This window comes from Vanacampus margaritifer, chromosome 8 (assembly GCF_051991255.1).
Source record: "Vanacampus margaritifer isolate UIUO_Vmar chromosome 8, RoL_Vmar_1.0, whole genome shotgun sequence".
Classification (NCBI taxonomy): Eukaryota; Metazoa; Chordata; class Actinopteri; order Syngnathiformes; family Syngnathidae; genus Vanacampus; species Vanacampus margaritifer.
In genome coordinates this window covers 10,816,110-10,830,145 of record NC_135439.1, presented here as the reverse complement: position 1 = coordinate 10,830,145, position 14,036 = coordinate 10,816,110, and the positions used below count along the sequence as shown (strand labels likewise).

The window sequence follows — 14,036 nt, the reverse complement described above, 5'->3', positions numbered from 1 at the left end:
TGTGTTTTTTTCTATTATTATTTTTGTGTAGATCCTTCGAGTCACCCAGGTTATGGGAATAACTATTTTGATCCATAACATAATCTGGTTAAAAAATGATAACGTAAGGGGAGTGAACAGGAGTCTAGAGTTAGCCTAATAGCGTCACTGCCCAAGTCATTTTTAACTTATTAAGCCCTATTACTAAATCAATTTGCTATTGCTAAATCAAGAACAAATAACTTACTTACCAAATCAATGAAAAATATGTCCTTGATAAAAAATAAATAATTATTTTTCCCTAAAAACATTCAAATGAGACTTAGGCAACTAAGCTATTGGGCTAACGATATACACAATGCAGATGTGTATGGTTGGTCTAAAAGCATAGTTCTTCTCAATTTACTGATACCAAATGAATAAAAGATACCTATATACTTGCTAAATACAAAAAAAATAAAAATAAATGCTTTAGTGGTTTTCCGAAAACATTAAAATATGACTTTGCCAATAATTAGCATGCTATATGCTATTGACATGCTATATTTGTACATGAACCATGTTCTACCCAGCCACACTTTTTAAGTTTATAAACAATAAATACTACAAAACAATGATTATTTGTTTATTATTATAGCCACTGTGTGTTCTGTATGAGGAAATTTAAATGAGATCAAATAAAATCAGTCAATATGTTACTAGTTATGGTATAAAAAATAATGATAGCATAACATGATAACATCGAGTCATGTTGGACTTAATGATAAAAGCAGCGTGTGTTGACAGAAAGAAAGTCACTTTTATTTGATGGATATAAACAAGCTGGCCAACACTCAATAGTAATATTCGGTTACAGCACATACAATAGCAAACCGGGGCATGGAGGAAGGGCAGCCTCCTAGCTTTAAAAACAGGAAACACCACAGAGGATCCATGCGTCTGGCAACACTTTGCCCCCAGTTTTTCTTTTGATAGGTTCTTCCTTTAATTAATTGTTTTACATCACTTTTTCTCTTATGTATTTTAGCACGCACGCACTCTCACACGCGCACATCTGTTGCCATAAAAATAATAAATGCCCACACGCCCACCCACGCGCACTTTCTGAGTAACATTTACACCAGCGACCCAAAAAACATGCTGCACTCTCACAAAACCGAACAGGCTGTCTACTAAAGGGGGGGGGGGGGTGACACAGTGAGACGCACATTACTCTCAAACACCGACATCACACCGCCACGATGCAAGAGTGAGGAATGATGCGCCACGTTCACTCACACAAGTAATCATTCAGCATGCTGGACACTCACATTGAACTTGCTCCTATAGGTCAGTACTGTACAGCTCAGAACATTGACTTTTACAAATAGTACAGCCTCCAACTGGCATCTGCGACTAGCGGAAAGCATAGAAAACAGAAAGCTAACTTAATGCAAAAATGAATAGAAAAACAAAAAATATATGTTTCTGGCATTGGTCACAGTGATTTGTTCAATATAAGGTTTTTATACAGTAAAAAACAAAAAAAACAAAGTGAAAGTGTTTTTAGGCTCTGTAATTCCCCCCCCCAGCATTAATCAGTATTGACCACGCTGTGGGGGCGTCTGGCTGCATAGAGAACAGCACAGCATCCTTGCTTCCATCAACACTCCCATTGGCACGTAATGTTAAATAAAAATCAGCACAAATGGGCACGTTTGAAATGCAAATGATATATTTCACGGTAGGAGAACCCCCTACTTCAAGTATTCAGTAGATAAGGACCTGAAAAGGGAGGATTCATACTCAGTCCTCCTGATGGTAAAGTGAGAGGATTTCATTTATGATTGACTTTTCTTTCTTTTTTTTTGCTCCTCTGTCTGTTTGCATGGTCTTCCCCTATAAAACACAACCTATCATGATTAATCGTCCTGTAAACACAAACACAATCTGGAGTTTCTTGGTCAGTGACAGGCGATGGAAGCTTCACGCGGGAAGCAGATGATGCCTCAATTGTGGAAGATTGGAAAAATACATTTATATTTATAGATTTATATACACACCAACCAACACTTGGCCAATACAGAGGAGACACGAGAGAAATGGAGGAGTTTAGTAACAGTCTAATTCAGTTTCCACTAAACTGCAACAACATGTCATATGTCAACACTTGCGTTTACGAGACAACACAAGAAAGGTCACGAGAAGGAAAATGCACTCCGCACACGTGTTCATAGTGAGTAGATCCTCACTCACAAGTGCAAAATCCAAATGGGCGGCGCACGTCATTGCTTTCATGGAAGTTGCTCAAGTTCTCTTTTGTTTTCTTGATCTGATTTGTCGCCACAGGCCAACTTAGTGGGAACACATGGGCCAGGGCAGAGGTTTTCAAAGTGTGCAACAGCGGGCCTCCTCAAACAATACATACATTATCTGCAATTAAGCCCAAAAGTAGCCACAGCATCTTTTTTTTTTTTTTTTGTGGTTAGGTATCCCCTAGCTGGAACTGATACAAGTGACAAAACTGTAAGTTGGAAAATATCGGCCATTTCCATTGTTGTTTACATCTTTGTATTAAAATAACAAAACAACAAAAACAGAGAAAGCCATGCTAGCAACGTAGCCACTTTAGCTAACGTTAGCTTGTTTACAGTACACTTCTGTGAATGTAAGTGAGGGGTGTGGCTTTGAATAAAGACTATTATCGAAGTGAGGTTACATTTAAATCTTGCTAGCAGTTCTAAAAGAACAAACTCATATTTGACTCATTTCTGTGTCACTTCCAGCTAAAAGATTTCCAAAACAGTCCCTCAAAATTAGGACACTGTTGTGTTATTTCGGGCATTACTGTGGATATACACGCTCACTCTTATATTATACTGAATTTATAATCATTTCTGTGGTTGCTATTCTCTTAGGCATCATGTTGAACATAAATTTAAATGAGTCAACTTCACATTTTCCTACATTGTTGCTTAAAATACGGGTCACATATTTTAGAGCATAGCTGCGGAAATGAATCCAATTTAAGTATTAAAAGGAGATTTCAATACATTTTTCTAATTATCACAGCAATTCATTCATTAATTTGGAGTTTTTTTTTTTTAAATAATCAATTCTTCATTGAGCTTAAATTAGCTTCACGTCTAAAAATAGATTTAAAAAAAAAAAAATCCCAAGATGTTGTACCTCCCCCCCAATTCCTGTCTCACGTTTTGAAAACCTCTGGCCTGAGATAGAGGAAGGAATGTAAAATAGGTCAAAGGAATGTTAAACTGCTTTCTACAAATATTTAGAACAGCAGTTCTGCTCTCCTCTTTTTTTCTGCTCTACTCCTCTTTTTTTTTTTTAGCACTGTGTCTGTATTTTCAGACAGGGAATGTTAGCCTCCACTACCCCCCCACCCGCCCCGCCCCCCTCCAGATGTACAAAAACACATAACACACCTCTCAGTCCCCCCATCCTTTTAGAAAAAATAACCATAAAGAATTATTATTATTATATATATATATATTTTTTAAATCTTGTCAGTTTCAAACAATTTTCTCACCACGTATAGACACACTCTATAGATTCTCTCTATATATAATATATGCATATCTATCATATATGTGTGTGTTGTTTTTTTTTTAACCTTGCTGAGAGGGACTGAAACAGGTCACTACGTTGAGGATGTGGCGCAGACTACTTGCGTACGAGACGGGTTCTGCTGGAACATCGACTAGATGACTGTTGTATTTATAGAATTCTTGAGTCTCTTAAGGGTTCTTCGTCGATGGCAAAGTGCCCCTTGTGATATATGTACAAAGTTGTCTGTGGAGCCGACTCAGCTGTAGAAGAAGCCATAGACTCCCTTGACCCACTGACACTATTTATATCAAGCACCTGCAGCAGGAGCACCATTAGTTTAAAATAAAAAAAACATCCTGCAACAATAGGAGGTGCATAGTCTCTTTTCATAATCTGGAATCTCGTCACTTTCTTGGCCACTCTAAGTGGGTGGGTAATTACACTTTGAATACAGATGGTGAGTGAAATTCATGTAACACTGACGTCTGCATAGATTGTTTTTCCCCCCCCCCACTTGGATTGAAATGAGGTAATATGAAGATGATGGCAAACTCAAGCAAAAACAAGCTGGGAGGGCCCTCATGTTCACTTGAAGGCAGCTCGTCCAAAAATGAACACACAAGTCGACAATCCATTCTAACATTTGGGACACCGCGCGTTGAACATCAGCTCCTCCAAGAAGGTGACACCAGTAAAAAGGTACAAAAGAGGTCCGTTTGTGTGCGTGTGTGTGTGTGTGTTTGCCGATATTTCGGGCTCGCTATGACGTGGATTCGGATGTCAGCGTGGGAGGGCGCCAGTGAAGATGAAGACATGGCGTAGGCAGGAGTCAGTCAGGCTCGGGGGAAGCAGACAGCAAAGGCAGCCGTGACCTTGAAGCAATCAGGAGAAGGAGGGTAGGAAGGAAGAACACGGGGCTTGGAGCGGGTGGAGAACACTCTTGCCATCTCCTGAGGAGGCCTAGTGTTCGGCAGGTGGCAAGTGAGGTGAAGATATATGTGAGGAGGATGAGGCGGGAATCGTGGGGTCTTTCCTTAGCTGCTCCACGCCTACAGGTTTTCTGTACCGGGGTAGCTTAGAAGGTCTGCTCCAAGGTCACCTACGGGCACAATAGGCATTTATTAGCTGATATTATTATTTATTTTATTTTTATTTTTTTATATCACATATGCATTAATTTAACAATTTTATTATTATTCCTTTTATCTACACAACTATTTATTCATTTATCAGTTGAATCAATTTTTATCTTATTTTATTGTCTTTCCTATTCTCTTATTTTTTTTTACAACCTACGCACAGGAGTACGCTGTACTAAAAATAAAACATCAAGAGACGTGTCTACGACATGCTCCATAGAGCGTCTACGACAATGCTAAGCTAATGCTAAGCTAAAGTCCATGCTTTTTACCTTACATTATCTTTGTGTAAGAGATTTTCGCCCCTCCTAACATGGCCGCCACTCATGTCCATACATGTTTTGATGGTAAAGTTGCCCCTGCCAGCATGGCCGCCACGTTGACATGTTTTTCAGCCTGCTCTAGCCTACTCTAAGTCTGTTTATCTAGACAAGAAAGCAGCGCAACCCAGAAGCATGTGACTAGTCTTTCTTTTGATGGCGCCACAGTAAACGGCACTTTTGCGGCCAAATATGGAACTAACGCGTTTAAACAGCTACTTAAGAAGGGGTGTTTGGGGTGAATTGGAAAGTGGTTCCACTGTACACAAGTTTATTGTACCTTCTGCCATCTAGTGGAAGGCAATAAAATTCTTATAAAAAAAAAAGTATTAAAATTTTAAGTAAAAATTAACATTAAAAATAATTATTAGATGAACATAGCTTTTTGAACTTACCCGCTCGACTGTCAGTCTCCCAGCGCCTGACTTGCACACCTCAGGGCACCCCCCCCCGTTCCTCCCAAAAAACGAAATAAAAACCCAAAGGTCTCCTTCCTGATTAAGGTAACAAATGTTTTCCCAGTGTCCTCAACCTCATCTTCGTCTTCTGGCTGCTTTCCCCCCCGGTAGTGACTGAGTCATCTGAACAAAAAAACGTTTACTTGGTCAACAATGAAACAACAACAAACAGTGGAACTAAGAAATGATCTCACCCCTCAAAACAAGTTTTGAACTTTGGTTGTCATAGCAACGATTATGCCCATATGCCTTCCTCGTCATCCTGTTGTTGGAGGCGGAGATGGATGCATTACGGAAAACAAAAAAAAAAAGTTTTATATTTCTGCCATGCTATTCACATTTTGTCCTGAAATTTGAATAATTACAGTAGGTGAGTAATAAGGTGAGAGACTTCTAACCTGGTCCGGGGAAGGACGATGCCCAGCATGTGGGGGTCCTCGGCCTGGACCGCCACGATGATGAGGCGATGGGTGGCGCGGATGCTGCCCGTGGTGAGGGTGCTGAGGATGCGGGTGCTGAGGGTGAGGCCCCTGTTGTAGAGGGCCATGCGGGTGCTGAGGGTGCGGGTGCTGCAGTGGGGGATGTCCGTGCGGATGCTGCGGGGGATGCTGGAGGTGCTGTTGGTGCGGATGTTGGGCCTGCGGGGGACGCGGGTGCTGTGAGTGCTGGGGCGGCGGTTGAGGGTGTTGCGGGTGCTGCTGCGGGTGCTGCTGGGGGTGCTGCTGCGGGTGCTGCTGCGGGTGCTGCTGCGGGTGCTGCGGATGTTGTGCGTGAGGGTACTGGACCTGCGGCTGCTGGGGGTGAGGGTGCTGCGGGGCGGCCTGTGGGTGCTGCATGTGAGGGGCGTGCGCATAAGGGACCTGCTGGGCGTGGGGAGGGTGGGCGTACTGGGTCTGAGGTTGCGGCTGAGGGTGCGGGGCTTGAGGCTGCGGGTGGTGTGGACCGTGGGGATGATATTGTTCGTCTTCATAGTTGTCGGCTATCAGCTTCATTCTGCTTTGAGTCTACAGGACGAGAAGATAAATCATAAAAAATGGATTATAATTCAGGATTATTTATTGGATTAATCATCCAGATTTTGCGTTGTAGTACGAACGTGCTGTTTAAGTTGGTGCATTAGTTTGTCCCGCTCCCGCTTCAGGGACATCACCTCCTCTTGGGTCTTCTTTTTGTTGGAGGCAGAGAGTTCCAGCAGTGCAATGTTAGCGTCTTTCTCACTGATTGCAGCTAGCAGAGCTTGCTGTCTGGAATAAATGTAAACAAAGTGATCAGTTAGTTAGTCATTCGTTTTAAATGGAATTATAATAGTTTTGGATTTTTTCTTATAGTTAACCGTTTTTATTTTTTTCTAAAATACGTTTTTTTTTTGTTTAGTTAATTTTTATTAGTTTTAGTTTATTCAAAAATTCTGCATTTGAATTGAGTTTTAGTTTTCTTAAGAAGTATATTTTCTTGTGTGCAAAATTAAAAACTTTTTAAAAAACAATCATCCACAAATCAAATACAGGTACAGTATAACAGTCCGCATACTTTAAAGTACAACTAGCACAGTGCATAGTACTGCTTCTAAAGTTTGCAACTCTGAAATCTTAAATAAAGCAAGGATGACCTCGCTTTCCATCCCTTGTAAAGACTCGGAGAGCACTATTATTTTTATTTGATTTTGTTAGCAAAAATGTTTTTTTTCAATTTAAGTTTTTGCTATTTTGTTAGTTTTTGTTAATTGTGGACACGGTCAACCAGATTCATCACACGGCACTGTGATAAAAAACAAAACTTTCTGATACATTCATTATAAATATCCAAAGATTATGTGTAATGTAATGAGGAACATTACATTTTGTGTATTTGGGATTCTAGCTCTGTTTAGCTTGTAGCTATCTTGTTTAGCTTGTAGCTAACTGGTGTAGCTTGTCGTTAACTTGTGTAAGCTATTAGCGTATGTGTGTGGGTCTGTATGTTGATTTATGTTTATATTTATATTTCTGTGTTAGTTTACAACAAATTTACCAATGACTTCGCTAAAATACATGAGAGACCAAACCTTGTGTGTTTATTGGAGGACATTTAACCGTTAGCACTTAGCAGGCTGTCAAGCTACTGCTACGGACAAGTAAATGTGCTGCACTAGGCATTTCCAAACATGAACACCAGAGGTCGCAGTTTTTCGTTTGCGTAGTTGGATTGTTGTTAAATGGGGAACAGGCTAACACGCCACATGGGGCTTGAGTAAAAAATCTTGCCACTGTGAGGCAGACGTGCTAACAATTAGTACACTGTACTCTCGGATTCCTAATAATGAATAATGGAATTCAAATTAATCTACTCCTCTGCAGACTGCAGTGACTTTCTGGTGCCTCTGTTGGTTGCTTAGCAACTAAATATGTTTCCTGGAATTTTTTTCTGCAGGTGAAATGAATGCTGGCAGAGTAGCGCTGTGAAGATATAAGCGAGATGTGGAACAGCGGTTCTTTTCTATCGTCACTGTTTTCCTGTCAAACACGATCTGCTTCCAGGGAACACATTCGGTCGTTCTAAACAGTGCCATGAGCAGAGTTCATTTGAGTTCAAATTCACAAAATGAATCCCCCCGACAGACACAATAGAAGGAGCGCAAGGAGATGACGCTCACTTCATCTCGAGAATCTCCTCCAGCTGTTTCCTGCGTTCTTGCCTCATGTTGGTGAGGTGGCTGTCGCGCTCCTGCAGCGACTGCTGCGTGGACGAGAGACGCTGCTTGGTGGAATCCAGTTCTTGCCTCGTCCTCTCAAGCGTGTTCATCAGGTCCTCCAGCTGAGTGACAGACAGGAGGAGTTCATCGTGAGCACCGGATGTCATGCATGTCAGCGTCAGTGTCAAGTATTGGGCAGTGATGGGACATTGTGAATTCCTAGAAATGCTGTCAAACTGAAACACTTGCACATGTTTATACAAATAAAGTGTTCTATATTCATGGATATCACTTTTCCACCTTCCTAAGCCAACCAACTAACCATCCATACATCCATCCATCCAAACTGCTCATTTGATGATAATTCTGAGAAATCATTAACATGATGTTTTCATTTATGACAGAAACAGTTCTTATTTAAATACTAAATGATATAAGATTGAACAATATTGCAGGGAAGGTGCTAGTGCATAAGATACTGTTGAACCGGTTGGAAACTATGGAGGACCAAAAATGACCAAATAATAAATAAATAAATAAAAGTGTAAATAAAAACGGATATTTAATTAAAAAATGAAATGCGAAAAAATTAATATAAAGAAATAAAAACAACTATATATATATATATATATGTATATATATATATATATATATATATATATATATATATATATATATATATATATATGTATATATATATATATATATATATATATAACATGACTGACATGTCGATCAACCAATAGGTGAATAGTTCAACCCAAGACAACTTAGGACCGCCCCCTCATTTGAATAACATTTCATGACGCATTTCATACTGACAGCATCTGCAGCATGAAATAAGTAAATATGAGAGCAGAGCGTTTTTATTTATCGATTGACATTTAATTCTATTTATATATTCATTTGGTACTTATTTCCACATTTATTTCTGTATTTATTTTTACTTTTTGAACCTTGTTTTTCATTTTTGTATTTAATTTTACTTTTTATTCATTTACTTAATATGTAAATATTTTTAGTTATTTTTATTACAATTTATATTATTTTTTTGTATTTAAAATTTGAATTATATTTTTTATATCAGTTTTATTTCCACATTTATTTATTTATAGGAAATTAAATCGACCAGTCCTAAAATGGTTCCGGTCCCACTTGAAGGAATTATTTTGTGACTGTTGGAAGGTTTGAGTCTGATCGAATGGCCATGACATGAGGGGTCCCTCAAGGATCAGTCCTCGGACCCCTTTTGTTCAGACTGTATTCAGACGTCCGTGTCTGTTATCATGTCTGTATAGATGATAGCGAGGAAGAAACACACCTTGGAGTGGTGGCCGCCCTCCAAGGAGCCATCCTTACGGCCATCCTGTCCCAAGCCTTTCTTGTCCCCTTGTGGTCCCAATTTGATGTTTGTGCCTTTCTTGGTTGGGTCTTTGCCTCCTTGTCTGAAAACGCACTTATCATTAAGAACAGTGCTACCAATCATCGCTATTTTAATAATTATCAGCAAATATGGGAGGAGTACAAATACACTCACTCACAGAACAAAACCATAAAACACATCCATCTGAATGATGCCAGTCATGAAAGCACACGTCACACATGACTTGATGGCTTCATGTTAGCAGTTGGGAAGCGACTTACAGGTTGTAGCACCAGAGTTACAACAGGGGTTAAGTGGAAGTGGTGGGTAAGATTGTTACCTACCTGGGGGCTAAACTGCAGACGGGGGTAAAGGGAATGGTAGAAGAGGAGGGACGACAGGACATGTGGAAAACACAGTGGAAGCAGTAAAGGAAAAAAAAAAGAAAAAAAAAGAAAGATAATGACATTAGACCAACAACATAACAAAGAAGCTCAAGTCATGTTTCCACCCAGCAGTAACAATCCTTTCACATTGGATTTGATCCACTGTTGACCAATCACTGGACAGCAGTGAATCAAGCGGCACAATTGAGTGCCACCGTGTGAACCAAGCCGCACTGCTCGGTAGAAAGGTTGCTTAAGTTCATCGCCAAACGTCCAGACGTGGCGATTGCATGATGCACTTTTCACGTGACAACTCGTTATTGTGTGCATCTGCTGAAAAGGGAAGCGGACATGCAAAGATCAGCCCGGTAAAAGAAGAGGGAAAGAGGAGTTTGGGTGCAGAACGCAACAAGAGAGACAGACTGGAGAGAACCAGTTGGGGATGCAGGGTTGGTCGGACTCAACATTTGAGCGACCAGGAGTTGATTGTGGACCGTACTTATAAGAGCCCTCCACTCATGAGCATAGCCTCTTTTGCATGCAGGCCACTGGGCCAAGCATTTCCCTTAGTATCTGCAAGGACAAGTTAGGCAGGGTACGAGGAAGTGGGAAGGTGCAGCAGCACTTGGAGAAGAGAGGGATGTTGAGTTGGGGTGGGGGCGGGATTGGCGCAGGAGTGAGGTGGTCGTCAATTAAAAGCGGGGGCGTGCATTACAAAATCCAACACCATAGACGCACACAGCACGTGTACTGTATGTGTGTGCTTGCATGTAAAACATATGAAGCCAAAACACTGAAAAACAAAAAGTCTTAAACTTGCAGCAGGAAAAGTAGATGAAATCACACCAAGATGAACACACAGCCAGACCATTACCAAACGATATGGTGTGATTTGTTTATCACACCAGCTGTTCTAAACATAGATGCAGATGCCAGTCTGAAAATAAGTGCAACTGTATGGACAAAAGTATTGGGACACCTGTTTATTACACCTGCAGGAAGTGGGGTTTCTAACCTCTTTATAGCGCTTAATAGTATGGATGACCAAAACTGCCAAAATAAATAAATTAAAGAAAAAGCAAATAAAATTAAAATAAATAAATGTGAAAATGAATACAAATATCCATCCATCCTCTTAACTGCTTGCTAACTCGCTCTCACGTCCTCTGCACGGGGAGGCGGACGTGCTAACCAGTCAGCCACCGTGCCGCCCAAAAACAAACATAAAATATGCAATCAAAACAATAAATACAAAAAAATGTACGCAAATGGAAATAAAAGCAATAGCAAAATATAGACAGAAATAAAAGTTAAAATGATTACAAGTTAGAAACAAGATTCAAAAATAAATAGAAAAAGAAGTATGGAAATAAATACAACAATAAATAAATAAAATTAAATTGATCAATAAATAAACAACAAAAAATATACATGTACCGCTATATAAATAAAAGTAAAAATAAATAAAAAAATAAAAAAAACAAGTTAAAAAAAATAAAAATAAAAATAAAATTAAATACAAAATATATAAATAGAATAAAATTTGTCAATAAATAACAACACTCTGCCCTCCTATTTATTTATTACATGCTGAAGACAAGATCAGCATTAAATTATTTTTTTAATCTTGTCTTTTTAATTTTGCATTCTCTATTTGGGGTATTTATTTTTACTTACATGTTTTTGTAATTAATTGTTGAATTATATTTTTATTTTATTTTTTATTTTTATTCTTTATTGTGGCAGTTTTGGTCCTCGACATAATAGTTCCCATTCTTTTATATAATACTTAGTCACTACGTTGGATTGTCCCACATTCTCTCTAGTTCATTAAAGAGGTGTTTAATGGGGTTAAAGGTCAACCTCTTTCATTTTTTCCCAAATCTTGTTCTTGCACTATTCGTTCTTGGGAGTATTTTTAGCAAGCTACTTTACTTGTTATTTCTTTGATTTGATTTGAGATGTCGAACTACTTTTGGAAATGCTTTTAAATGTTGTACTTTTAATTATGTGAGGGAGAGGGAGTTATCTTGTATATGGCATGTGAAATATAAAGCTACCTTGCCATACCTTACACATGCCTTTCACTATCCAAAACGGCTTTGTTAAATGAACTGAATACATGTGTCCCAAGACTTTTGCACATATGGTGAAAATTAATGTATCACAATGTTCATAAACTGATTAAATGGACATAGTTGACTCGCCCAATTTTTGTGCGTGCTTATTTACAGATGCTACATGCAACAACAACAAAATAGCAAAATAAACCCGCATTACACATCCACTAGGCAATTTATGACATGGATTAGATGGGAAACAAACAAATGAGCCTTTCTCAAGAAATCCAAAACCAATACAAGGCAGCAAAGCAAGCACATTGTAGAAAAAAAGTGAAAGCAAACAATAACGCTGGCATGTTTGCATCACGTGACCGTCAAGCGTCACGCTGACGCAAGCATCCGCCAAATCGTTCCACAGACGGCGCCGCCGAGCTCGAGTGCCAGGGCAGAGCACTCACTTTCCCAGGAAGTCCCACACCATGCCCCCTATCTGCTGGGGGGCAGCGGACATCGGGGGGAGCGGGTCAGGGGGGGCTCTGCCACCAGGACGAGGGGTGGGGCGAGGGGTGGAGTGAGGGGGGCTGTGTTCGGAAGGGGTTGAGGATTCGTGACAACGCAAAAACAGCGTTGTAAGAAAGATGGAATAAAAGAGGACAATTATTGGATAGTGGTAAAGGGTAGAAAAGGTTGAAGTGATCAATAGTGGGAGGGTGGTCAAGAAAGGGAGTGGAAGGTGTGGAGATAGAAAAGGGAGCAGGGCAGAAAAGTGGGTAAAGGTGGCAAAGAAAAACACTCAGTTAATCAAATGGCTCTACAACAACAGGAAGTGATCATCTCTCGCCGTCCAATTAATCAGTCTCTTCTTGTCAATAACGCCAATAGAGATGCTGCTTTTCATTATTTCGGACCACCAACTAGCCACCCATCATGTGTATTAGACGAAAGTACATAAATCGTGATCAGATCCACCGTGAAATATGCGACAGACTGTAAGGCATGAAGGCAAATGCATGAATTATGCAGCGCACATCACTCGACGAAGACTTTGACTACGGCTGAACCTCCAAAGAAGATCGAGTCGGAACAATACGCCCACAAGCTGCCGCAAGAGTGCTATTAGAAAATGTGCTTTCCAAAGAAAACAAGGAACTGTTTAAAGTTATTTTGTATTTTTGAAAGCAGATTTGTTTCTATATTGAGCTTCACGACAGCAAAATGTTAGTAATATAAAGCCAAAAATTCATCCTAGCTGATATGATGAATCTTCGAAATAATCATAATTGGCTAGAATTTAGTCGATATGCACCATTTGTCCACTAGATGGTGCTCTGAATGCTGCTCAATGCATTCAATGGTGACTTTTGGATGGAAAGTGTAAAAACTGTACCAAACATACATCATAATGCAAATGACCTGCTGTGCTGACCCCTGACAGGGAAAGTTGCTTTTTCTTCTTTGAAAAGGTCGGTAATAAAATTAGTATTATTTTCCAAGTATTATTTTCATACGGATAGCTTGGTGATCCATTTCTTGGTATATTTAAAGTAGCACTAAGGAACTTTTCAACCTTAACTCATTTGCTCCTAAAAAGTTATAAATACGTTCTAGTTTAAATGTTTTAAGTGTCCCAAAGACATATATATACGTTTTTTAAAATGTGTGTGTGTGTGTGTTTTTTTAATGCTAGAGCATACAGAAGGCTTTAATGCAGCCTCTCAACTGCAGAGAACAGTTGAGGAGATGGTAGTTTATTACAAAAACGGCCAGCAGGTGGCAGTAGAGCAAAAGAGATCAACCAGGGCCATGTTGGGAAAAAAAAGCTCATTTACCCACAGTTCTAAACAGTTTGTGAATAATGATGAAACTTAGCTATATTCTAATGCAAAACGGAAACAGACAGAAATATACTTTTTTTTTCCTGATGAAAGAAGACACTCAAAGGAAGACGGAAGTCAATTTGAATGTCGACGCACGATTACTGCTTTCCTGGCAGAAGCTGCAAAACAACTGAAAAGTTTTGTCTGAGTAGACAAAAAAGAAAAAGAAAAAGAGAAGCTACCCGGATAAAAGGACAGTCAAGGATCAACATTGGCCTGGCTTTCACTCGC

At 39.6% G+C, this 14,036-nt stretch overlaps 1 protein-coding gene across 7 annotated transcripts in view; it reads right to left on the bottom strand.

Annotated features, from left to right (window-relative positions):
• Positions 1–5,411: 5,411 nt before the first annotated feature.
• erc2 (ELKS/RAB6-interacting/CAST family member 2) overlaps positions 5,412–14,036 on the bottom strand; it is a 41,646-nt gene continuing 33,021 nt past the window's right edge. For 4 of the 7 annotated variants that reach the window (XM_077572541.1, XM_077572543.1, XM_077572544.1 and 1 more), the window contains 7 exons: positions 12,387–12,509; positions 9,438–9,561; positions 8,078–8,238; positions 6,542–6,689; positions 5,844–6,449; positions 5,640–5,707; positions 5,412–5,568 (listed from right to left, as the gene is read on the bottom strand). In XM_077572541.1, coding sequence (XP_077428667.1) covers positions 5,681–5,707; positions 5,844–6,449; positions 6,542–6,689; positions 8,078–8,238; positions 9,438–9,561; positions 12,387–12,509 — 1,189 coding nt within the window. In that variant the 3' untranslated portion in view covers positions 5,412–5,568; positions 5,640–5,680. Of the gene's footprint in view, positions 5,569–5,639; positions 5,708–5,843; positions 6,450–6,541; positions 6,690–8,077; positions 8,239–9,437; positions 9,562–9,823; positions 9,836–12,386; positions 12,510–14,036 lie in introns of all 7 variants that reach the window. The other 3 variants (XM_077572546.1, XM_077572545.1, XM_077572547.1) reach the window with 3 other exon arrangements.